At 39.9% G+C, this 27138-nt stretch overlaps 2 protein-coding genes across 6 annotated transcripts in view; both read right to left on the reverse strand.

Moving 5' to 3' along the window:
* Positions 1-566: 566 nt before the first annotated feature.
* Positions 567-19159, reverse strand: espnlb (espin like b). The gene is made up of 10 exons (XM_047161452.2): positions 18562-19159; positions 17551-17741; positions 16621-16807; positions 14189-14371; positions 12701-12826; positions 5199-5345; positions 4936-5053; positions 4137-4246; positions 3600-3773; positions 567-3326 (listed from the first exon to the last, which is right to left on the reverse strand). The coding sequence occupies exons 1-10, from the start codon at positions 18850-18852 to the stop codon at positions 1842-1844; spliced, it is 3012 nt and encodes a 1003-aa protein (XP_047017408.1). The 5' UTR covers positions 18853-19159; the 3' UTR covers positions 567-1841.
* Positions 19160-24116: 4957 nt separating this feature from the next.
* The window catches only part of kif1ab (kinesin family member 1Ab), a 53288-nt gene continuing 50266 nt past the window's right edge, over positions 24117-27138 (reverse strand). For all 5 annotated transcript variants that reach the window (XM_053687335.1, XM_017491271.3, XM_053687334.1 and 2 more), the window contains 5 exons: positions 26983-27101; positions 26689-26802; positions 26308-26500; positions 25527-25645; positions 24117-24851 (listed from right to left, as the gene is read on the reverse strand). In XM_053687335.1, coding sequence (XP_053543310.1) covers positions 24809-24851; positions 25527-25645; positions 26308-26500; positions 26689-26802; positions 26983-27101 — 588 coding nt within the window. In that variant the 3' untranslated portion in view covers positions 24117-24808. The remainder of the gene's footprint in view (positions 24852-25526; positions 25646-26307; positions 26501-26688; positions 26803-26982; positions 27102-27138) is intronic.

The following is a 27138-nucleotide window of genomic DNA, read 5'->3' on the forward strand; positions in this document are numbered from 1 at the left end:
CCCAAAATCTAGTGGAAAGCCTTCCTAGAAGAGTGGACCTTATTATAACAGGAAAAGGGGAATAAATCTGGAACAGGATGTTCAACAAGTCCTCACCAGCCTTTCTTCTTCTTTCTCTTGAAGATAATAAGACATGTTACAGAGAAACCACACAGCATAAATGCCTCTGTCCTGAAGATCCTGGACTCTTTTCATGAATGTTAAATAAATGTCTGCTTACAGAAAATGTACAAAAAAGAATCTGTTTATGTGAAGCATCGTCTTAAAACAATTGAAGCTCTGAGCTGATATAAAACCTGTTGAAAACTGGGTTATCAATTTTTCATGATTTCAATGTAAAAAAAAATAATTTTGTAAAAAATTTCTATAACCAATATGGTGGCAACAAATCAGTGAAGCCAGTGACGTCATTACCTTCCAGTGGCAATTAGATTGTGCTTTATTATGCTGGCCACCGTGTGGAGCTGTAGTATAAGATAAGAGCATATACTGTCACCTCTGAAACTATTGGAACGCCAAGGCCAATTCATTTATTTTTGTTGCAGACTGAATACATTTGTGTTTGAGATCAATAGATGGATATGAAAAGAGAGTTCAGAATTTCAGCTTTTATTTCCTAGTATTTATATGTAGACATGTTAAACAGCATAGAACACAGAGCATTTTGTATCAGACCAGACAATTTGTAGGCGAGCAAAAATGCCGGAATATGTGACTTGTTAGACTGATTGTTTAAACAATTAATAACTCTGAACCTCTACGCTTCGTTTTAGCCTTCAGTTTCACCTGTGAAGACTGCATTTAGGGTTAAAAAGGATGAACGGACATGAAGATCAGAGAGCTGACTATGGGAGAAAAGTAAGCCATTTTGAAGCTGAGAAAAGAGGTGAATCAATCAGAGGACATTGCTCAAACATTGGGCATATCCAATACGACAATTTGGAATTGGAAACACACTAAGACTACTACTATGAATTGGTGACAACAATTTTCATGTTTCAAACCAAATTTATGTTTATTAAAAATATCAAAATTATTACATTGAGATATACCTATATAATGGGCCTGATTATGTTTCATTCACATCCTTTTCTAGCAAGCCATATGATCTTCTTATTTTAAAATAATAATAATAAGTATTTATTTCTTTGTTTGACAAAATATGAGGATGCAATGATAGGATGTGAGGACAGACAATTTGATACCAAATGTACTCCAAATTCTTGTTCACTGAAACATCACTTTGAAGCAGTGTCACTTACTGATGACTCATTGCAGAGTATCGCCTGTCACTGGTCTTACACAAACAGGACACAGTGTGATTACAAAGTAAATTAATATTTATCAAAACCTCTTCTCTCCTTACTCCTTAAAGATAACCGGAAATCAAAGCTGGCTTGTACCCTGTTAGCTCGTGCCCTTGGTCAGATTTTGCAAGATTCACTTACTGCATACTAAAGCCTTAAATCCTATCCAAATATGGCATTTCATGTTACATAAAAATGCTTTCAAAATTTCAGTGTCATATTGTCTTCAGTATTTCTAAATGCATTCATTATTCAATATGTCCTTCATGGAAGACTTGATGAAAGCTGATTTTCAATCTACAGTTCGAAAAAATTTAGCATCGAGTAGGAAAGGAAGTATCAAGTACAACATTTTTGATGTTCTTATAATGTCAGCAGCCCAAAAATATTTGGGCTGCTGAAAGAGTTGTGACATTCATTTCATGTGACATTTCAAGAATGTCAAGCTAATGTGAACGGTTATCTCATTACAATCTTAATACAAGTCTAAAGACAAACAGCAACACAAGCATACAGAACAATCCAAAACAAGCACTAATGTTCGAAGTCAAACAACTCGGCTTCTTTCTCCTTCCAGAAAACAAAACTACGGTCAATGTATTTGCAGATTTCATCGTTAGCAAAACATGACCAGTCTGTGCTCCCGTCTGCCCTGTGGCTTCCCTCATCTTGTACAACATTCTCAACCATGACTCTAGGAACTGTCCTAACTTCAGAGTTCTTCAAAGACCTGCTGGCTTGGACCTTTGTTTTTGTCCCAAAGAAACGGGCCTTGATGTCTTCGAAGCCGTCTTTCCATTGACGTTTCCCATCCTCTATGTCTCTTAGGACAGCCCGATGGAAATCTCTAACTGTCTCCCATGGGAAGTCGGCCACGTGCTCGAAAACTTCGAAGCAGAGTAAGTGTCTCATTTTGCGCTCATCAGCGGGCAGGTCCTGCTCCAGGATGTGGAAGTACCCCAGCATGAACAAGTCAAGTGTCAAGCTTTCGTAAGGCACAGGCGCACCATCTACTCGAGGGAGGAAGTGCTCAGGGGAATAAATGACCGACTTTCTCTGGAGGTTCCGGATCTGGCGTGAGGGAACCCCTGAGTTGATGGCCCTCCAGTTGTGAATCATTTTGTCTATAGTTATCCTTTGTCTGTAGAGATGAAACAGGGAGCCGCCGTTCGACTGAAGGACTGGAGTTGGCACACTGGGACCTTTGATGCAAGTTTCAGCTGGTCTCTGTGTGTCTAGTTCTTGGTTCATTTTAGCTCTCATTGAGATTGCATAGGCAGACTTTTTCCAGTGGCCCAAGAACAAGACAACGATTCGCTCTTTGCGCAAGCTGGTGGTCTCCAGAACCTTAGCGGGTTCCTCGCTGGTGGTATGTTTGCAATTAAGTCTGCAGTCATTAACAAGATTGAGGTCTTGATTGAGGACAACCCCTGTTTGTGACGGATTAGACACATCCTGCTGCATGGGATTGGACTTAGACATGGTGTTTAACATCCCTGAAAATGGATAGATGTTCCCAATCTGGCCTTCAAAAGTGGACCTTAGATTCTTTACAGAAACTCCTGACAACTGGATCTCCATTTCCACCTTCTCTCGCTTGCCCTTATGCCTTTCCGGCTGGCTTGAGAACACCGATGCCAGTTCTTTGTTGGGCATTTTGGAGATACCATCTTCTACATTTTTGTCTGAGAAGTTGTTTAGAAGCAGGGACATGCTCTTCACGATGCCCGAGATACGGTTGCACCAGATGGGAAGTGCAAGAGTGTCCACCATATCTGGCTTCTGCTGGAACTGAGTGTTGATGGTGATGTTAACAATGGGAGCAGGCAGGAGTGTTTGGAGTTGCTCGGCCAGACGCGTTAACTCCAGCTCGTAGGCCTGACACTTTTTCTGCAGGGAAACGGTCTCAATCTGTCCTTCTAAGTACACCAAGTCATCCTCCGTTAGCAGCTCGCCGAAGGGGCCCAAAATAGCATTGTGAACCTTGGAGTATCTCCAGCCATCCATAGCTTTGTCATCCTGGCAAGAATAAGAGAATAACAAATGACTATCTATCAGAGATTGTGAGTAATTATTTGATGTGTAAATCTGATGTTCTAATGAGTGAACCATAATTTGCCAGTGTGTGTGCATGTGTCTGAGGCCTTCAAACAATTGAAAAGAAGGACTCCTGATCAACTCAAATAGGGAAGACACTGTTTATACCAATGAAGTGTTGGATTTTGTGAAGTCTGCATTTTATCGTGTGTGTGTGTGTGTTGGGTCAGTTAGAGAACTGGAGTTGATGCCCACCTTTCTCCATTGGTCTTCATCATCCTGAAGCCTTGCTTGAAGTTTACGTACCATCACTTGCCTCTTCCACTCTGCAATAGGCCTCCCATGCTCATCGTGTGTAGGAACCAACGAGTCTATATCAGCGGGATTCACCTCCTCTGCTGGAAGAGCAACCAATCCATTTTCACCTTTCTACAAAAACAAAGTTGAGAATAAAAAATACACACCAGAACCCTTTGATCACTTGTTGAATTGGAGTGATTAAAAGAAACCCTAATTAATCGGGTTTTCTACGAAAGTCATCCCATCGTGTTCCGGCATTCAGGTACATGGTGATCTTTTGAAATTTATAGTTGACAAGAAGTCCTAAACTCCATCAGCATGTCTTTGTTACGTCGATATAAAACCACATGATTTGAGGCTGAAATTTCAAAAACCATTGTGCAGGAGACTTTACTAGCGACCTTAAGCTAGTACCTCCAGTGCATGTCTTATTTGGTCCTTTATATTTGAAGTAAAGGGAAAAACTGCATTCAACAAACATACAGTATTTACCACATGTCCAGTAAAGACTGCTGTTATTCCTGCGTGTCTCCAGGATCTGGACTTCATCTGAGGCACCGGTGTCTTGCTTTCCACCGAAACCTTTCTCATGGTGGACACAACTGCATGCACAAACAGGGAATCAGAATCCAGTTTATAATCAGAACAAAAAGTGATACAGTAAGGTTCCAGTGATGACAAATGAATCTATATGGCCAAAAGTATGTGGACACCTGAGAACATCCCATTCCAAAACCATGGACCAAAACCGATATTATTGAGTTATTAAAGAGCTCCACTCTTCTTGGAAGGCTTTCCACTAGATTTTGGGGCATGCTGTGGGGATTTGTGGTGGTCATTCAGCTACAAGAGCATTTGTGATGTTATGAGAGGTCAGGTGCTGATGTTAGGATGGTGAGGAGGCTCCAGTTCCAGATCATCCCAAAGGTGTTCAGTGGAGTTGAGGTCAGGGATCTGTGCAGGACACTCCAGTTCTTCTACCTTCTTACAACTTTAACACACTATGTCTTCGTGGAGCTCGTGTTGTGCACTTTGTGTCATGCTGGAACAGGTTTGGTTCCTCTTAGTTCCATTGAAGGGAAACTTCAGAGACATTCTATACAGCTGTGTGCTTCCAAATTTTGTGATAAGAGTTTGGGGATGAAAAGCAATGGTGATGGGTGTGATGGTCAGATGTTCGCAAACCTTTAGCCATATAGTGAATTCTGACTGATGATGTTCCTCTACAGTATATCACTGTAAATTTATGAGAACTTCAAATTGATTGAAAAGCTTAGATGAGATCTCTGACCTGCCGATGCCGCTTGGATATGTTGAATGGAGTTGATTCCAGTTCTAGTCGATTGTGAGGATGAAGAATCGGGGCTTGATGGATCGAGACGAGGCTGAAGAGGAACCTCCTTCATCGGCTGCTAGGACCACAGCACAAGCACAGGAATTAAGAGACTGTCTGCTGAGTGAGTGTTAAAACCATGATAGTATGTTCATTATTTAAATCAGGACATGCTTATAAATGCTCTTCCTTTTAAAGGCGACAAGTCTGGTATTTATTACCTTGCTGTTCTCCATAGCAGTGTTATGACTTTGCTCACTGGACTGCTCAGTAGCGTTCAGATGATGACCTTCTCTCCCAAACGGTGTCCTTTCCTCTTCTATCAGAATAACCTCAGGGGAAAGAAGACGGTCCTCTGACTCATAAAGCTACAGAACATGACATAGCAAGCAGATATAAAATGTATATCACTACTGTATACTGTACATTTCTCTACAGAATATAATTCTCTACAGATATTCAGATGCTGTAGAATGTTTACTGTATACAGTGTATTTATAGCAGGTTTGATCCAAATAAAATCAGACTTCTGTGGCAATGTGCTATTTTTTAAACTCAAACCAAGTTTCATTTTTATGTTTGATCAAAGGTGTTAAGCTGAATAAACAGACGGACCAATTAGAAAACAGTTCATCACCACATGACCTCTAGTTAACTATGAAGGCCTAGGAGTTTGTTTGTGTGTGTGTGTGTTTAATGTAATGTGCGGTGCCAATATTTCCAGCAGAGACTGACACTACTCAAGTTTAAGCTATTGAATGAGGAACAGTAGGAACTTGGACATTACATTAATTTGCCATTTGTTTAAATCCATGTACCTTTTTTTGTTGGCGCTGTTGTTAATGTCACTATATAAACTAGTATTGTTTTATCTTTTTTTTTTTTTTTAAAGGTTTAAAAAAAATTAACTACAGTATTATGGTAACTTTGTAAAGTGTCATTAAAAAGCTGGATCGTTATTATGATCTGGGAATTAAAGAGTCTGAGAAGTGTAAATGCTAGGAATTAGGAACAGGAAGTATTGCATTCAGTTGTCTGTCAGAGTCCCGAACTCGAATGCGGACCTTGACGAGGACTCATGGATGGAGCGTAATGAAATCACAGTCACTCCACTGTGAAGCTGAACCACTGAAACTCTCATACCTCATGAATGCAAACGGACAAACGTCCCAAGGTCAAATCCAGTTGAATTAGAATGAAGTCGTCGCTATTTGGTTAAAAGCATAGCCTCTGGGAAGCAGATGAAGACACAAGAAAAGGGAAATCTGAACAAAACCATTGAATCCTGCCTTGAAACCAGTAGTGCGCTAGATGCAAGCAGCCTACAGAGCAGGAGATGATAGGCTCAGGTTCCCTCTGAAAAGGATGAGTCAGGTTACACTGGACCTGCGTATGCAGTGATTAAAGGATCTTAATGCTCTATACTATTCTATCTTAAACCTAATGCTCTGAAAGAGATACACCTTCTCATGCTGCAAATAATCAGGGAAGCTACAGCATGACCAAATAAAAATAAAAAAATAAATAAAATCCACACACTATCCTAATAAAGAGTGTGCAAAACCAGCATTATTATTTTGTTTTGTTATTCGCATAACATACAATCCAAATAATTGGGGTCAGTAGTGGTGAAGGAGTTCTGGCATGGAAACCTTCTGCGTTGAGTACGTGCCTTACTGTGCTCATTGAAACCTCAGTGCCTGTGCCACCAAGTCTTACTGCAGGTCTTTTGCAGTCACTTGAGGGTGTTTCACAATCTGCCTTCTCAGAAATTTGCTTGCAGTCATTGATAGCTTCCTTTTTCTGCCCCGTCCAGGTATTTCATACATTTTCTACCCCTAGCCAGTTCAGATATTTCATGTGTTCCAGGTCAAGCACACCTGGTGCGACTAATGAAGCCCTTGATTAGCTTGAGACAACACTTGTTTTGCATATTTGTGCTGTTGTGAGGGATTCTATTCAGTGGGGTGAATAATTTTGAAACTGGAGAAATCATTTTCAGTTGAATTTGGAGAAACCGCTTGAAGCATTCGTTGTGTTGAACTATTTCAATTGTTTGATTTGTTCATCACAAACGGCTGAAAGTCTGTAAATTTTTACAATAAACCTGATTTGCAATGGGGGGGGTTGAATAATTTTGATTGCAACTGTAGAACTCATACGTATAAATGCCACAGAATTAGGACCAGATGATAATTACGAGCCGAGTTAGTAAGCTAATTAAACAGCTTGACTGGAAAAGCCACAGATTAATGTTAATGTTGTTCTTTCCTGAGAATTTATATTTACCTTAACTCAAATACGAAAGTCATACTATTAATAACATGTGAAGACGGATATTTTGAGGCGTAAATATTTTTTAAAAAATAATAATAATAATTTAAGACATATTTACACACCATTGTTGACAAAATTATAATCATCTAATTGTGAGCAATATCTAATAATGTATAATTTATTGTAGAAAAATAGCAGTACGAGTACCAGCACTTAACACAGGAAATGGAGCCAGTACTCAAGCAGGAATTTACATTTAGTTGTAAATCAATTTTGCATAAAATAAGACTATAACTATAAAATGTAAATGCTATAACTTACGGTAATAACTTGCAGTAACGGCAATCAGGGTATAGATCAACTCCGGTGGAGGAGCAGAGGGACGTCTGATCTGCTCAGATCAGCGACGTCTTGATTATCACATTAGTGTCTGAACGCCTAAGCATCTCTGCTCTATTATGAGGAGGTCTTCGTAGCAAGGTGTTATTGAATAATTAAGTGTGCGGGGTTGAGTGTCCCGCCGTTTCTCAAAATCACGAGGGGTCTGATGACCATGTATAGGATGCACGGTACAGTATGTAAACAACTCGGCCCCAAACACAGAGGGGGTAAAAACTTAACCTACAACAACCTACACTTACAGTGTAATTGAATGTGTGTGTATTGTGCTGTGGACCAGCACTTTAATATATACATGTAGGCACAGTCATGCCCAGACGTCCTGTAGTTATGATATCCAATAGCAGATCTAGTACAAGATTTTACCCAATGTATTCAATTTAACAAATCAATTTACCTGGAAATGATTAAAGGTCTGGTAAAAATACGATTAATCCTGTTGACACAACATTATTTCTTCAAACTGTTGTCATTCCTTAAGACTTGAGCATACTTAATGCAGAGATGACGTTTGCGAGGTTTGTATGAAAACAAACCCACCTTCGAGAGTAGTACAAGCTGACATACTCTCTGCCGTGTTATTTTTTGGCCTCATGTATGAATGCTACAGTCATTTTGTACATTGAGAACGGTCGTGGGCAAAAAGTTGATGGAAAATGATGGAACACTGATCTCGGTTTTTGAGGACCAAAAAAAAAAACATTCAAAACTGGAACCCAAAATAATGCTTGAAAGTGCCTGTGGACAACCTACATGAGGTTTTCCCGGCTAACTCTCTAGGTTTGAACATTTGTCAGAAAAGAAGGTGGAAAATGCCTTCTAGAACCAGGACAACATTTAACAATGAGCCTGAGATGGTGTTCTGAGGAAGGCCAAAGTCTCTGAATACTCTGAATACAGTAGAGTTTTGATGTCTGTTTGTCTGTGGAAAGTTTGGACACCAGTATGAAAAGACATAGAGAATTGGCCAACTTCTACCAGAAACCCAAGGGTACATGAGACCAGATGTAGCCCTAAAGATGTAGCCAAGAATTATTACTCAGGACAGATTGAATCTCCTTGAACGCAGACCATACAGCAGACACTGCAGAGGTTCAGAGCTTGGTAAAAATGGTTCCCACATAGAGCAGGTTGTATGCCGTGGATAGTAGTGAAAGTCGGTACTGGTTCTGGACAGTCGATGGTCATTAATGCCAGGGTGCATATACAGTATGTAAAAATACTAGATAAGAGAAAGTTGGAGTACTCAATCTATGGCTGTAGTCTCAGGTGAAGAGAAAGACAAAGTCACTTTGATGAGCACAGATACCATGTCTGTAGTCCATTACATGAGTGGACAGGATAGCGTTATCACTTTCCATAGACATCAGTGAAAGTTAGAACTGGCTTATGTCACTGACCTTGTTTGGTCCAAGGTAGTCCAACAACTTCATCCTTCTTCTCGATTAAAAAGAAAGGGAACAAGTATTATAAAAGGAAGTTGGTATCATCTGGTATCAACTGGTATCAACTGGTATAGCCAGAGCCATTTCACCCTGCAGCTCTTGCCTGGTGTCCCATTGAAGCTAAGCAGGGTTGAGCCTGGCCAGTACCTGGATGGGTGACCTCCTGGGGAAAACTAAGGTTGCTGCTGGAAGTGGTATTAGGGAGGCCAGCAGGGGGCGCTCACCCTGTGGTCTGTGTAGGTCCAAATGCACCAGTATAGTGACAGGGACAGTTTCTTTCAGATGAGACGTTAAACCGATGTCCTGACTCTCTGTGGTTAAAAATCCCAGGTCACTTCTCATAAAAGAGTAGGGGTATAACCCCAATGTCCTGGTGAAATTCCCCCATTGACCCCCTAATAATCTCCATCCCTGCATTGGCTGCATCACTCTTCCCTCCTCTCCACTCCACCAATAGCTGGTGTGTGGTGGGCGATCTGGCCCACTATGGTTGCCTCCGCATCCTCCAGGTGGATGCTACAAACTGGTGTTGCTTTGACGAGATTGTAAAGAGCTTTGAGTGTCTAGAAAAGCGCTATATAAATATAAGGAATTATCTAAGTTCATGACGGTGGCCTTGTTCAGTCTGTGGTAGCCATTGCAGGATCTTATTCACCTTACCCATGGACTGCACCCCAGACGGACAGGTAGATATTTTGATAATATGAGGAAAGTGGGAGATGAATCTCTCATCAACTGGAGGCTACGGCCTGGAGATTGCTTAGGATGGTAGCACTTGAAGTAACCATGACATAGTTTTGGACCTCAATTCCACATGGACGTTCTCACTGTGAGTGCTGGGACTACGGTTGCTGCAAACAATAATGAACTTTTCTTTACTTTCACACTATCCATTGTTACCCAAATGAGGATGGATTTCCTTCTGAGTCTGGTTTCTCTCAAGGTTTCATCTTAGGGAGTTTTTCCTCACCACCGTCACCACCGACTCGATCAATAGGGATAAATTCACACACTTAAAATCTGTATCCTGTATTTATATGTTTCAAAAACAAGTGGATTAATGTGCTCACAACATATTAAACGTTTCTGAGAAATTGTTTAACTAATGCTCCTCCTGATGTTTCTGCTTTTTTCACAAATAATTCACATGCATCTTAAGCATCTACTTTACTACGTTTTCTCACAGTTCTTGCTCAGCTGTATCCTTCACCCATAGCGTACCTGGAGCACACAAAAGGGTAGCTCCAAAGTCTCTGCCTGTGTAAACAAGAACCAAATCACAATATAAACTAGAGGTCATGATACAGGTAACTGCCGTCATCCTGATGGATTGCTCTTGAGGAAAGAATGGCAATCTGGCACACGTTGGACGCTCTGAAACGTGATACAGAGGAGCTCAAATGACGCTTCTCTACAGCTCCGGAGGTGGAGGGATGATAGCCGATATCCAGCAGATAGACAGAGCACTAACTGTTCCGTCGGTTCTTATCATTACACATCATCTACTTTTAATGTGTATGGCTGTTATAGTGACAAGCCAGGAGTGATATTGGCTAGTTTTCCATTCCATTTGTATGGCATTGCTTCACATGACTCTCTTCAGGATTTACAACAACAGCATGTGTTCGTGTACGACGTGAACAAGAGACTGGACGATGATGCAGAATAATCAAGTTGTATTCCTTTACTTAATGGTACTGAGGCCAAATATACATGTATCTAAAAGTGCCCACTTGATTAGTGTAAGTATTTTATAATGGGACCAATAAGATTAACCTTATATCAGACCGTTAATTTTATAACGATAATGAGTCTTTATTAATCATGTATACATTACAGCACAGAGAAAGTCTTTTCTTCGCATACCTCTGCAAGTTGGGGTCAGCCATGATACAGCGCTCCTGGAGCAGAAGGGGTTAAGGGTCTTGATCAAGGGCCCAAAAATGGCAGTTTGGCAATGCTGGGGCTTGAACCCCCAACCTTCTGCTCAGTAACCCAGAGCCTTAAGCGCCAAGTCACCACTGCCCTTAATTATGTCATCTTTGTTCATTTGTATAATTTACTCGCAATGGAGAGGCCCTTTATATTCCCTTTGTTAAATAAGTTCTTTAATCATTCATCATTAATCTTTCTTTAATCATATTCAGAGTTGAATTACGCACACAGAGAGGATTTAATACAGAAATTGCACACATCGTTAATCAGACTGCAAACATAACTATGGGCTTAAGTGCTATTCAGAAGTTGCACAAGAGGGGTGGAGTTTGAGTGAAAAAGAGGCCTGTTTCAGTTACATGCAGATCTAAATCGTGTTTATTGTTGACTGTTTAAAGTCGGTGGTCTAGAGAAACCATGTCTCGTGTGCATCTACTCTGGGATTCTCATCCACCGCAGAAAAAAATCACAGGTCGTATTTGGGCCACAGCAGCTATTTGTTTACATTTCGCCGTCCTAATTAAAACATTTTAATGTAACTTTATTTAAAACAAACAAAAAAAATTTTTAATCTTCATTAAAATTTGTTATAAATAAACGTACACTTAAACATCTTTAGTTCAACACTGAGCATCCTTCACTGGTATTTCTGTTTAATGTCATTCCACAGTTCTTCAGTTAGCATGGCAAGTTTGTCAGGCATTTAGCCGTCAATCACATTTTTCAAAAATAGTTACTGTTTCCAAACGCGTATGTCTAAAACTCATACCGTCCCTACCACCCTGTCTTCGTCTTTAATTGCTTAATTAAACAGATTGTCTCACCACAAACTCACGCCATTGGTTCAGCCAGAATCTGAAAATCTAAATATGTGCAAATTTCCCTTTGTAAATATTGATGTAACTTTCAGACTTAAGTCAACTAAGACTCTGAATGCAGCTCTTAATTAGAACTTCCTCCTCCTAGAGAAATCTAATAAACCATATACCATAAGTAAATAAATCATAAGTAGTGTTTAGAAAGTCAGAACTTAAGCTAACACATGTATTAATTGACATTTGTTTCAATGTTAATAAAAATCTACCTGCAATCTAGACTGTTTATTCAATCCATGACTAAAAATAAGAGGAGATAAATTAGCATAAATAAAATAAATATTGAGAACTCCCTGAACTTTCAGGTGTATATACTGGAGCTTGCCGATATTCAGCCTCAGCTCTGAAATTTGCTAGCTATGTTCATGAAGGTGTTCATGTTGTTCAGTGTGGGCTTCATTTTACTGTTCGTATGGTTCACCCTCAGTGTCACTTAGTGGAGGTGTTGAATATTTGGCTTATTTGGTTTAATATTTAAAAAAAAAAAAAAAAAAAAAAGTTAATTAGTACAAGTGCTCGTTACCTTGTTAATGTTCTTCATGGTCATTGTTTGTTCAGGTTAACTAATTAGTTAAATAATGTTGGTTAAATGAACCTTGATGTAAAGAGTTCATGTAAGTGGCAGTGTTCTGTGTTTGCCCAGCAGGTGGCAGCATCGCGTCAGTGAAGCTGAGGGAGCTAATAATGTAGTGATTGAGGGTTTCATTTTGGGGTTGGACTCACATTCTCTCACACACACACACACACACACACACACACACACACACACACACACACAGGTTCTGAACCCACCTGAGCTGATTGGAGGAGAGCGGCGCATTCACGGTGGCCGTTATACTCTGCCAGTTCCACTGCACTGAATCCGTCCACATCCTTCTCCTGTGGACTGACTTGATGCTCCAGAAGGATCCGACAACACTGAAGGAATATTGACATACTGAGGTTAGTTACAGGGGTGTAGGACACATAGAATAACCCCCCACCCCACCTACAAACACACATATTAATATATCAACCCTAGCATGAATACTTTTTCTTCTGTACTTAATTAAATTTCCCTTCTGTCTTAAATCACAAATACAGTTCCCTCTGAAACTATTAGAACCACAAAGCCAATTCTTTTTTTTTTCACGATGCATTGAAGACATTTGAGTTTGAGAATAAAAGATGAATATGAGACCCAAACCCCAAAACAACAGTCAGTGACATCACCAACAACCTCCACCGGGCAGGGGTGAAGGTATCAGAATCTTCCATTAGAATAAGATTTTGAGAGCAGAAATATTAAGGCCGTACCACAAGATGCAAACCACACATCAGCGGTAAGAATCGGAAAGCCAGATTGGAATTCGCAAAGAAATACAGAGATGATCCACAAAAGTTCTCTAACCAAGATGAACCTCTACAGAAGTGATGGAAAGGCCAAAGTGTGGAGAAAGAAAGGATCTACTCTATGATCAAAACATACAAATTCATCTGTGAAACATGGTGGCAGTAGTGTCATGGCTTAGGCTTGCATGGCTGCTTCTGGAACAGACTCATTAATCTTTATTGATGATGGAACTCATGATGGTAGCAGCAGAATGAATTCAGATGTTTACAAGTTTAATCAGGAGGAACTTCATCATGCAGCAAGACAACGTTCCAAAACACACTGCCGACTTGACAAAGGACTTCATTAGAGGGGGAAAAGTGGAAAGTTTTAAACTGGTCAAGTCAATCACCAGACCTTAGCCCAATTGAGCAACAAACAACTGAAAGAAACTGAGGTTAAATCACGGAAAAGCAACAAAAAAGAAGAAACCAACAGTTTGGTGATGTCAATGAGTTGCAGGTTTGATGCAGTTATTGCAAGCAAGAGAAATGCAAACAAATATTAAGTGTTATTTACTTCAAGACTATCTGTTCCAATACTTTTGCTTCCCTAAAAACTGGGTGGTCTGCCTCCAGTGGTGTCATGTTCTAAGTTTTTAACACATCTAGATGTAAATATGAGGAAATGAAACCTGACATTCTGATCTATCATCTCATCCTCTTCTGATCTCAAACCCAAATGTCTTCAATGTATAGCGGAAAGGAAAAAAAAGAATTTGACTTGTTGTTCCAATACTTTTGGATGGGACAAGGGGCGGAGTTAATGCTTAAAACTTTAATTACAGCTCCATTCATATGAATGACAGCTAAAGAGTTCTACGCCTCTTGATGTATAACATTCCGTGTGGAAGCAGGTTGAGGGTTTTAAGTGTTGATGATTAGATGGTTTGGTTTGTAGATCTGCACCTCGAGTTCTCCATTCTCAGCGGCGTCGTGCAGTGGTGTCCCGCCCCAGTGGTCTCTCAGGATTTTGGCGTCCATGAGCAGCAGACGCTCCAGGATGCGATGATGTCCCTCACTGGCAGCGAAGTGCAGAGCTGTGGCTCCGTTCACATCCTGACACGACAAGTCCACGTCTGTGAACGACGCCTGAGGACCATAAACAACATCACCACCAGACACTGAGATTAAGGTTCGAGGCATGAGAGTACGAGATACTCAGATCAAATACTCTGAGTAGTAAATCTCTGTTGAATTCTGCATCCTGATTGGTCAGAAGGCGTTCATTAATTTTCTATAACAGCAGCTCTGACAGTAGCGCAGCTGCAAATCACAAGTTTACATTAACGCCCTCGTTCTATATGAATACATTATCGTTTCTATAGTAACAGCTACTTCACAGGGACGTGTATGTTGGACTCTCCACATAAACAGATTTTTTAAAAAGTGTGTGATTACAGATGTGGTGAAGTTTTTTTTTAACATTTATGGAAGGAGTCTCCAGGGTCAGAGGTAAAGCTGTAACTTTAAGTTTTCTGACATTTTCAGGACAGATGAGTTTACAGGACAGCTTTGTGGTTTCTCAGGGTTTCTGCAGGGTTTTTTTTCCTTTGAGAGAGATTAGAGAGAGGGCTGGTGAGGGAACGATTGTTTATAGCTGCTATAACATAAGTGAGAACAGGAACTTGTTTTACAGACATTCCACTATATTAAATGTAACTACTGTATAACGTAACTCTTCTCATATCACTGCTATGCTGTCCTTCCAGCCTGAAGATCCATCGATTTCAGCACGCATCTCTGCTTGACTGACTGACATCTCCGATTGGATAAAGGAACAATAACTCAAGCTCAACTTGGCAAAATCTGAGCTTCTCGTCATCACAGCCTGCCCCTCACAGCTCGGCTCAACCTCATTCAAACCAACCAGGACAGCCAGGAACCTTGGGGTGACTTTCGATGACCACTTGACCTTTACAGACCACATTTCAACAACTCCCCAATCCTGTAGGTTCATTCTGTACAACATCAAGAAAATCAGACCCTACTTCACCGAACAGGCTACATAGCTACTAGTCTAGGCTCTTCTCAGATCAGAACTGGACTACTGCAACTCACTACTCTCGGGCCTCCCAGCCAGCTCCATCAAACCCCTTCAGATGATTCAGAATGCAGCAGCACACCTCGTCTTCAACCAGCCCAAGAGAACCCATGTCACACCCCTCTTCATCTCCCTCCACTGTCTTCCTGTAGCCGCCCGGATCAAGTTCAAGGCCTTGATGCTCACGTACAAGACCTTGTCTGGAACAGCACCTCCATACCTCAACACTCAAACCTTGAGGTTTATGTTCCCTCTGTGTGTAGGCTGCTAAATGAATAAATGTTATTATGGTGTTTATTCCTGAACTACAACTTGTAATCATTGGTAAATTGCTGTGGTGAAAGAGGAATAAAACCGATGTAGTTAGAGGAACTACATCATCGACTCCAGCGTGGTCACAGTGCCTGCGCTTTATGGAATGACATTAGTCTCGAAATGATTAATACTTTCGTGCAGCGATTTGTACAAATACAGACATATTTGTGAAAACAAACGTTCTATTTTATATTAATGCGTCATAATTTGTGCACGCAACATGTACAGCATGCATGTGTGGATCAGGTGACACGCAGGTGTCGATTGACGCCTTTTCTGAGTCGATCCTGATCGGGTTCATTTGGATTTTGAGACTTTCTTTCCTTTGCGAGGTTTGCCTTGCACAATCCACACACGATATATATCTCCCGATCCACACACACACCTGTGCCTAAGAAAAGCAGCTAGCGATAGATGGCATTCTCAGCTTTACAGACATGGAGACACCCGCCTGCTTGTGCTCGATTCCAGAACAAGTGCTACTGGAGGTTCTCCCAAAGAACCTCAGATACATCGATTCAAATGGATAATACTGATTTAAACCAGCAAGCTGGATGAGTAAGTACAAGCAAACTGAACGATGCCCTGGGATGAAAGTCTTCAAGTTTACTTATTTAACTAGTGAGAAGAAAAAAAAACAACAATTACCAGTGACTTATCAGAATTTGTATCGAACTGATCAGGGACGATTGTATAAATGATATTTATTTTTTATCGTAATACTTTGCGAGACTTTGTTGCTGATTATTTTCCTTTAACAGCATGACACTCGATGTTTTAGTCCTTATATTTTGCTTCATTCTGAGAAACAGATTTTGTACAAAAGTATAATCGATTCATATCTCTACATTTATCTTCTGATTTCTGCACATACATCATGAAACTTCCAGTCATTACCATTTTTAACAGTTTTCTGTTGCATTTCTTTCCCTATAGAATCATGCCATTAAACACTTGAGCATTCGTCCACACACTGACTCACCAGCCAGACCACCAGAGCGTGGTGGCCCATGTGGGCGGCGGCGTGCAGGACGCTCATCCCGTCTCGGGCCTGCAGATGGACGTTTGCTCCGCAGTCCTTCACCAGAAACTCCACCACGTGCAGATGCCCCTCCTGACAGGCCAGGTAAAGGGGCGTGGCTCCGGTGTGCATCTGATGGTCCACACACCTGCAGGGAATGGTGTGGATTTGTGATTGTGTACTGTGACCGAGCAGGTTACAGTCTTCTGGTGTATTATCATCAATCCCGGGCATCATGATCAGTTGCTTTGCATTAGCGTTAGAGATCATGTGCTCAGAACTACCTGCTGTATCATAAGAGGAGGCTTAACATTTTTAAGAAATAGATATATAAGAAACAAAAAAGTGTAACTGGCGAGCATAGGGTTAGGAGGTTGGTTCAACTTTGTTTAGTGTCACGCAAATAAATCAACACCGTCTGACCGACCAATCACCATCCAGGTATATAAACAGCTATAAAGTCTGAACCCTTGTTGTTCAGTGAGGATCCACTGACGAGTTCGGGGTGTTTGAGGGGTTATTGAGACCGTGTGTGTGTGTGTGTGTGTGTGTGTGTGTGTGTGTGTGAGGATGAGGAGGGGGAGGAACATATGGTAGATAAGAAGCTCTTGATGAATTATTGAGTGCTGATCCATGAGCATCTGTTAAGCATATATTTCCCCCACCCCCAAACCTCCACCCCCGTTCCATCACTAATGAGCAGCTTCAGAGTGCCATCCACACCTCCTGCCACCACACACACACACACACACACACACACACACACACACACACACACTGTCACTGTATGAAACCTGAGTCAGAGCTGAATGAATGGCAGGTGTATATACCATTGTTTTGGGATACTGTAGCCACGTCTACGTGTGTGAGCGTGTGTGTGTGTGTGTTTACCGTGGTGAGTGGGACATGAGCAGTTTGAGACAGGTGAGGTCTCCGCTTGCAGCAGCATAGTGGACAGGAAGAGCCCCACAGTGTGTCTGGAGCTCAGCGTTTCCTCCTGCAGTCAGAAGACACTGCAGAGCATCAGCACGACCAAACCGAGCTGCCAAATGCAGAGCCGTGGCTCCTTCACCATCCTGATCCTACACACACACACGCACGCACGCATACACACACATTTGTCTTACTAGCCTTAGATTTATGATATTTATTAATGCAGCTAATTAATGCTACGTATGTTACACCTATATCTAATCTAATCTAACCCAAGTCTATTCTCAGTAACCAAAAGAAAACGTTTCAGCTCCTTTAAGCTTTGAATTAAAAGCTGCAGGGTTTTATGGTTAAATATAAATTTTTCTCATGTTGACCTACCCAAATGTCCTCCCAAGGTCTTGCAGTAACATCATTTGGTTCGCACCATGATACACACACACACACACACACACGAGTACAAATTATCCAATGAATTGTGTACTATTCATCATTTCTAAATACAAAAATTCATTGTAGTATTAGGCATTCGTATTATTATTATTATTATTGTTATTATTATTGTTATTATTATTGTTATTATTATTATTATTAATATTATTTATTATCTTGGTATATTTTTGTTCATCACAATCAGTTCATTAATATGTTTATTACTGTTACTTTATTAATACTGTAAAACCCATGTGAACTCTACTAAATTCTTTAAATAAACATTTGTTTTTATTATTTTGTTTATTTGTTTGTTTGTTTATAAGGAAATGTTTTTGGTTAGTTGAGGAAGGGTAGGGAGGTCAAATGGAAAAAGCATTGCATATGTGCATACTGTGCTTTTATTTGCCATAACTAATAAATACTAATATTGTTAAAATAGCACGTATGCGTTGTATGTACGTATACAATATTTGTTTTATCTAGACATTGTACACATCCCCTCTTCCTCACCTCCAGCCTGTTTCTGTTGCTCACCTCCAGCCCGCACTCCTCGTGTCCCAGCAGCCATTGCAGCTCCTGCACGTGCCCGGTGGCGGCAGCGTCGTGGGCGGCCGTTGCTCCGTTCCTGGCACGTGCGTTCCCTTTGAAGTTTGCCTCTCTAACCAGGAAGCGCAGGCACTCCAACCGACCCCCGCGCGCAGCGTGATGAACCGGTGTGGCCCCCTGATCGTCAGTGATGCCCGGCGTGAGACCTCCGGACGCCCGCAGGACCTGGAGAGCCTCCAAGTCGCCCTCGTGTGCCGCCTGGATCGCTCTGTGGAGCATCTCGATGCTGGCGCTCTCACAGCAAAGTGAACGCAGTGTGTACGGCTCTGTGTACTCACTGTTACACTACTCCACACCCCCTCCCTCATCCCTCCATCCATCCCTCCCTGTCTTTCACAAATAATGATACCTGAGCCTCTGTAGTGCTGGAGGGAGGACAGCTTGGAGGCTGAACAGAAAGAGGAGATGCACGTTGACCTCAGGCAGCACAACATGATGTAGCGTTTATAGATTTCAATATCTAATATGTATAAGAAATCCGATCAGTGAGTCAGACCAATCGGCTCGGCTCGGATCGCCAATAAGAACCGGCTCCTAAACATCCTCCTGCAGTATTTTCCCCCCAAATAAATCTGTTTAATGATCAATGTTCTATCTCTAAAATTCTGTAAAATCGTACGTATATTCTGATTCACCATATAACATAATCATTTGCATAATCTTTGTTATAAACTCTATTTAAATCCATACATACTGTCCATTCCAACATGCTGTCTGTGAATTAAAATAGAATTAGAAGAATATATGGCTGTCCTGCTGTGCACACAATATTATTTAACCCTCTACTCCATCAACATTTTCATTTAATGTTTTTATGGATTTTTATTTCTTGAATAAGTTCAAATAAATTTTTTTTTAATGTGTGTGTGGGTGGGTGGGTGGGGGGATTGGCAACAAGGTGCATTGGAGGAAAGCATTATAAAATCAAAAATAACACAAAATGTATGAGATTCCAATTACTGCATTTTCCAGACTATACGTTAGAGCTTTTTTTTGCCACCCAGTAAACCTCTAACAGCTGTATCTTCTAAAAATGAATTACAGCTGTAAAAAAGATGGATTATGGATGGATTCACTCACTTAAAATACACACAAAAATGATATCCAAACATGTTCTTGGTGAAGTAACTTTTTAATTCTATCTCTTGAATTCTCATTTCTTTCTCTCGAACCATAAGATTTAGAAAGTAAGGTATGATTGCAAAAATTTACGACCATTTTTCTTACTGTGAATGTGAAAAAATGTATATATACTATTATTAGAGAAGCCAAGTGTCTTTTATGCTACATACAGTACAGTACACCTGTTTCGCCTGTTCCATTATCGCATGTTGTTGCCGTATGGCAACATTGACATTTTACCACTTAACACAATACTCAAACTATATAAACTTGTTCAAATGATAAAAAAAATTCAACGTTAACTTATCTCAGACAGTGTTTTAAGTAGTTTTACCTAAATATTGAAAAAATTCATCACGTTCTGAAAGCTTCACCATGATGTGTAGATGCTTCTGTAGATGTTGGTATTCCAGAGGAATATTCTACACCACAAACCATAAAGGAAATGAAACGACTAAATGGCCTAGCAGAATGAAACTTACGTTATGGTGCGCTTACATATTTAAGCGTTCGTGTTCATGGTGAGTGATCTCTCACTCAGACAGGAGGACAGAAAGAAGGAAACACAAACGAGTGACGGCGTGTTGCACATTTATTTCACGTCCAACAAAGTGTTAAGTGTCCACAGACATTAGAAGACACAAGTCCAACACTTCTTGAGCACTAAGTACACTACGGCTTATCCATTAAGGGTACAAAGAGGTTACACACCTGTGTGCCGGTGGTTCTGGTTTATATATACAGAATGAAAGGGAGAAGCGGCTACAGGAGAAGGTCTGCTGCAGACTCCGCGAGTGAAGGAATGAACTTTTACCAAATGGAGGGGAAGGAGAAGCTTCGAATAGACGTTGGTGTCTTCGTTTTTGATCAAAATAATACAACTAGTATTACTGTGTAAATGCTACTGATATACTGTAGGCAGGTGAGTAATTATATACAGCATGCTGTCACGTATGGAGAATTAGCATACAGACAGGAAAGGGACGAACAAAACTCGAGCTGAGCACCAAGATGCATCGCTGTCCTCTAAACCTGGAAATCTTTCCCTCACTGGACTTATTCTTCAACTTATTATTATTATTATTATTTTTAAATCTTGTTGAAGCTGAAATCAACACACACATCATAGAGTCCTAATAGGAACATCACAGACTTTTAAATCATTTTAAAACCTGCAAGTGTGTGTGCTTTAGTTATTTATTTTTTTAAATTGTGTGTGTGTGTATGTGTGTATGTGTGTGTGTCTGTGTGTGTGCGTGCTCTGTGGGTTGGCTGGCCCAAGGCACATTTTATATCACACTTTTATTTATTTTTTTAAATAACAAAGCCAGTTGAAGACGTCAAACACCCATTTTATCTAAAGAAGAGCATCTGATTTGACTTAATTTAAGGCATTATTTGGTTAAAAATCTAAATAAGTGCTACGATTGGAGTCCATTATATACCATGGACATCTTCGATCAAAAAAAAAACCTCCTAACAGGCTAGTAAAAATATTAGCTAGTAGTTAGCTAGTGCTTTGGCAAAAATCAGACACAAGCAGAATCTACTCCAGTCAAAAAAAAAAAAATGGATTTGACAATCAAGTCTGCCTAGGAAGTCTAAATTAATAAACTAGCTCACGTTTGAAGAGCACTTATCTAGTTAAGAGTTCAATTATTCTTCTTTAGCTAGCAAAAATACTGCTTATTTAGCATGCTAGCCAGATCCACAGGCCAGATTTCATGCTAACTCGTAGCGCTGTTCATTCGAACGATTTATGGCTATTAAAGGGAAAAAGATATCAGTGAATTGACTTTAATCAGCCACATCACATCCTCCATGTGAGATAAGGAAATGAGTTCTTTCAAGCTAGATCCGGGTTTTAGCTTGTTTTTGACAATGCTAGCTCATGTTTACAGAGGTAACTAGCGCACTGGGAGAGGACGATTCACAGTTCAGAGAGTTCTGTGCTGGTTTTGTCAGAGAAAATGACTTACTGAATTACTGACTGAATTAATACTACAGTTAGTATCATTTAATCAAGACACTGTGAATGACGCTTCAGGACCGGCTCTGTTATAGCACACACACACACACACACACACACACACACAAACAAATATAAAGTGGTGGTGAAGGACTGGCTGGTCGTTCGTTTCCCACCAACACGACACAACACGAGCAGGTTTTACGCTAATCAACATCCTCAACGCAAACGACTTCCTGCGCTATGACGTCTCTGATGTGTAGCTACTTTTAGATACGCTAATAATGACAATTTTGCACTTTAAACTCTAGAAATAGTTTGAATTTGTCCGTTTCCATATTAAAGTCCATTTGGAAAGTCTCTGTTGGTTTCCATTATGTAATGGGAATCGGCTTAAAGGTTTCCATCAGAGTCCTAAAGGCTTCCGTTAGCAATTTTCTGGTTACAATATCTCCAAAATCAAACAGGACCTTTCAACTTGCATTGTGGTCAGTATCAGGATAGAATTACATAAGGAACCATTAGGAATGACAAATTCCATTAAGCTACCATTACACACCACCAGAAACACAATTAAGACATGTTAGAAATCTTTTTTTTTTTACAAATAATAATTTCAGCAGGGGGATTTTTAAACATTTTTGGTCTCTCGTTTCAATACTATAAAACCGAAACTGGATTTGGAAAAGCCAATTGGTTGCATTTCATAAGCAATCATAATCATGTATATAATATGTAATAAATATATTTTTAATAATCTTACCATCTTTTTTCTTTCAGACGCTCTGAGATACACACACTGTACACCATGTCCATCAAACACTCATCGATCGCTCCAACGTTCAGCCGATTTTAGCGATCGGCATGAAAACTATAAACACCGATAACACCAAAGGTCCAGATTTCACATTCGTGCGAACGGAACGTATTAATGAAAAGAAAAACGAAAGCAACAGAGTACATCGAGCGTAATGTAATGATCCGAACTCATCTTCGATGTGAAGTGCGACACAAATACGTAGATGAATAACGTTTCAAACGTATGACGCTTAGTAAATAAGTCACGTGAGTAAAAAAAAAAACTCACTAAAATCTTCCTCATTGATAAATGTGATAAAATGTTTTATAACTTCGACCATGATAATAACTCGGGATGATAATTAGCCGAAGGGACCTCTTCAATGCCAGTTGTGTTGTTGCGTTTTTTCTCGTTCCCTTATTAAATAGTTATCAAAAGTTTTGGAACACGTCATTTTTTATAGGATTTTTTTCTAAATGAGGAGTGACAGTTTAATAAAAACCCTAAAGAGGTTAACAAACCTTGACAAAAATAAATCTCACAGTATAATATCATCGTGTATTGCGTAATCAAATTCACACTGACAAGCATGCTTTAGTGCTTTTTAAATGGTTGTGAGCCTTTGTTTTTTTCCAATATTGTCCAAGTCTGCACCAGTTATACCTGCTCATGAGTCCTATTCAGACAGCATTACACTGACATGGGGGTCTTTAGAAACAACAGCATTTTCAGCTTCTCATCGTATTTATTCACCTTTTCTAGAAATATTTCAGTGAGCAGTTGTATCAGTATAAGTTCCTTAATCACCTAACAGTAAACGGGGGGGGGGGGATAAAATAAACACGATCACATGACCATATCGTCGTGTAACAATCATACGGGTTTGCAGAGAAAACAACCTGGAACTCATTTATACGTGTTCTGGATGGAGGAGGGGGGCAGTTTTACTACCGAGGAGACGAATTTATTACAGACGTCACCCAGGGAAACGAATCCTGTCTGAATACGTCTCGTTAACTGTCCCTCACAATGTTTCTCTGTAATCTGTCTCACCCCCCCCTCTGTGAGACCCCTCTGCAGGTCTCACAGTAAAGGTAACGAGAGGAATTTTGATTGGGATATCAGCGCCACGCTCAATCTACTACCTCTTATATTCATAATATAAATTATTCAAAAAAATAATTGTGCCGGTCTTATGTGTGGAACATGATTTATAGTGTGAATTTTAGTTTTGCTGAGGTTTGGTGTCCTAATTACAAAATTTTGTCTTAGGGTTAGGGTTCATCTTAGGGTTTTTGTTTTTTTTAAAGTATTTAAGTATTTAAGTATTTTTTAAGTATTTAAAAAGGGAAGGAGGATTGCATTTGCCAAACCTGTACTTGCAAACCTAGAGCATAATATACATATATATATATATATATATATATATATATATATATATATATATATATATATATATATATATATATACATACATACATATATATATATATATATATATATATATATATATATATATATATATATGTGTGTATATATATATATATATATATATATATATATATATATATATATATATATATATGTGTGTATATATATATATGTGTGTGTGTGTGTTTTTTTATACTGTCTGTATTTGAATGATTATTAGGTTAAATTGTTTCTGAAACAAACAAAAAAACACAAACACCAAAAAACCCTCAGTGATCGTATTAACTCGCTTTTTGACCGTCTCAGGGAAAGCTCGGGGAACAACAGCTCTTCACATCTAACCTACAGAAGCACACACACACACACACACACACACACACACACACACACACACACTCACACACATACATTATATATATATATATATATATATATATATATATATATATATATATATATATATATATATATATGCAGCATTGTGTCGCATTTACAGCAGCTAAACTCTTTACATTTTAAAACGGAGGCGTTTCGTATGGTGCTGATTTTTATCATAATTATCACTAAGAAGCGAGATTTTTAACGCGGTTACGCGAGTTACAGTACTTAGGACTTTTGCTAGTGACGTACCCATAAATTCATACTCATTTATACTCTTTCACACTCTCTCTCTCTCTCTCTCTCTCTCTCTCTCTCACACACACACACACACACACACACACACAGAGGCAGAGGGGCAGTAGAGGGGGAGGCAGGCACAGGCTATTATTATTATCTTCACACCAGTATTTACAGCACAGGAGTGTGTTGAGTTTCTGCGTTTAAGCTCAGATGGAGGATCGTCAGCGTTTCGTTTACATCCTCATCTGCGCGGATTTTGTCCTGGAGAGTTTCGACCTGAGGAACGAGAGGACAGATCAAATCAGAAATAAACCTGGTCTAATGCAGGACAGGAATTCCATGTTATCCAGATGTAATTTGTTCAGGAAAAGTCAAAGTACGTATAGCAAAGCTTCCAGAAGGTGTGAGCCTGTTTACTCTTATTTTCCATTATTTTAATATTATAGTGCATTCCAAGCCCAATAAAACTTTCACTAAAATACTTTACAATATAGAATTTTTCTGGACTCCTTTTGAAGCTTTGCTGTTATTTATTACGATAAAAACAACAACAGCAACAACACAGAATGTCTACATGATAGCTAATAGGACACGTGTGCACATCAGCACCACCTAGAGGTCGTTCAGTGAACTAACCACAGTGTCTATTGATTTTTCCTTGCAGGACTTTTCTTCCTTTTTTTTTTCCTTCCCCAAACAAAGTCCAAAACAGAAGGTTAAGTGTTTGTCTGTAGAATTTTGCAACTGGACAGAGGTATTAAAAAATTAAAATCCAAAATATCAGGGTTTGGGAGTGATAATGTGAAAAAAGGAAAGAAAAGTGGTTGTTTTTGTTTTTTTTAAAATATTGCCACCAAATGTTCTTATTTAGACTATTTCGTAACAAAGCTTTCATCACTGTGGAGCTGGAAATAAAGAAACAACTGAGACACACAGAGAGCGCGGTTCTACCTGATGGTTCCCGCCAGCAGTGGGTTGAAGGCGTAGAGCCAGTCGTGCATTTCTTTATCGCTGCTGGCCTGCAGGAGGATCCCACGATGCTCAGTGACCACCGCAAACGCGTTCGGGGTCTGCAGGAAAAAATAATAATTCAACGTGTAACACACCGGGTGTTTCTACAGCTACTCAGTAACTCTGTTATGATAAAGCTGCCATGAAATGTTAAATATGTGACATCACAGAGAGACAGCACAATATACACACAGAGAGAGAGAGAGACAGGTGCAATGATAGACTGGAAGATTTACAAGACAGACAGACAGACAACCAGAACAATAGACAGACACGTGTAAATAAAAGCAGAGCTGGACCAATATACAGACAATATACAGTGTTATAAACATACTAATGGACAGACAGACAGACAGACTGAAAGACATATATATATATTAAAATATATATATATATAAACAGTGAGACAAACATACATACAGATTTATAAGTAGATATACAGAACAACAGACAAACATGAATATTAAGAAAGAGAGACAGATAAATAGATAAGTAGATATACAGAACAACAGACAGACATGAATATTAAGAAAGAGAGACAGATAAATAGATAAGTAGATATACAGAACAACAGACAGACATGAATATTAAGATAGAGAGATAGACAGAGATATATACAGAGAGACAGACATGATGTCAGACAAACAGGTAGGAGGATTGTATTTAATTGTAAATGAAACAGACAGACAGAGACAGTTGGTTGGATGTTAGACAGTCTCACCCTCAGGAGACCGTGCTGCTCCTCGCTGTACTCCACCTGGGCGGAGGACAGGTTAATGACGGCTCTCTCCACGCTGTCTCTCTCGCTGCGGTACAGATAGACGTACGGACGCCTCACCACCACATAACGCTTCACCCAGCCACTGGTGTGAGGCTCCAGGAAGTGCAGGTAGCCTTTCTTAGACACTATGGGGCTGCAGGAACCAAAACAACAACACAACAACAACAATGCACATTTCACATCATCGCCACAGCACATGTGCATTATTTACGCAGTTAATATTGCAATTTGCATTATTTTAATTGTAATTGTATTTAAACAGGAAATTTTGAGGAGAGTCATAACGTGTTTCCGAGTCTGCATGAGTGAGAGAGTGAGTACCTGACACGGATCTCTTGGATGTTGGGGACGAAGGTGCAGTTTCGGGGTTTCCTTTCCTCAGGACTGAACGGGTCCAAATCCGGACTGGAGGCTCCAGAGTGAGTCTCTGCACCACTGTATTTCACACACACACACACACACACACACACACTTTACACACTCAGATTTCTGTGTTCTGCCAAGGTTGAGGAATGAGGTGCCATACAATAAAATCACAAATGGATCAATAGCAAAATAGACACATTATATAAAACAAAATGAACCATAAAAAGAGCAGAAAAGAAACAAACTGACTTGAGGTCCAGGTTTCCATAGTGACCGTCCACCAGAGAAGGACAGGTAGTGGATGGAGTGAGTGAGCTCAGCGCAGAGGAGGACGTGTCTCTCAGCAGAGATGCTGACATCTCCGACAGCTATGTAAGCAGAGGAACACCGTGTCGTCAATAATCA

The sequence above is a fragment of the Ictalurus punctatus genome, chromosome 17 (genome assembly GCF_001660625.3).
Source record: "Ictalurus punctatus breed USDA103 chromosome 17, Coco_2.0, whole genome shotgun sequence".
Taxonomy (NCBI): Eukaryota; Metazoa; Chordata; class Actinopteri; order Siluriformes; family Ictaluridae; genus Ictalurus; species Ictalurus punctatus.

Coding starts and splice junctions, on each gene's coding strand:
- espnlb (XM_047161452.2), bottom strand. CDS start 18,852: ATGCTCCACAGAGCGATCCAGGCGGCACACGAGGGCGACTTGGAGGCT. Junction 5,346..12,700: donor CTCTCCTCCAATCAGCTCAG/GTGGGTTCAGAA, acceptor CATGTTCTGTAG/CTTTATGAGTCAGAGGACCG. Junction 3,327..3,599: donor ATGAAGACCAATGGAGAAAG/GTGGGCATCAAC, acceptor TATTCTTGCCAG/GATGACAAAGCTATGGATGG.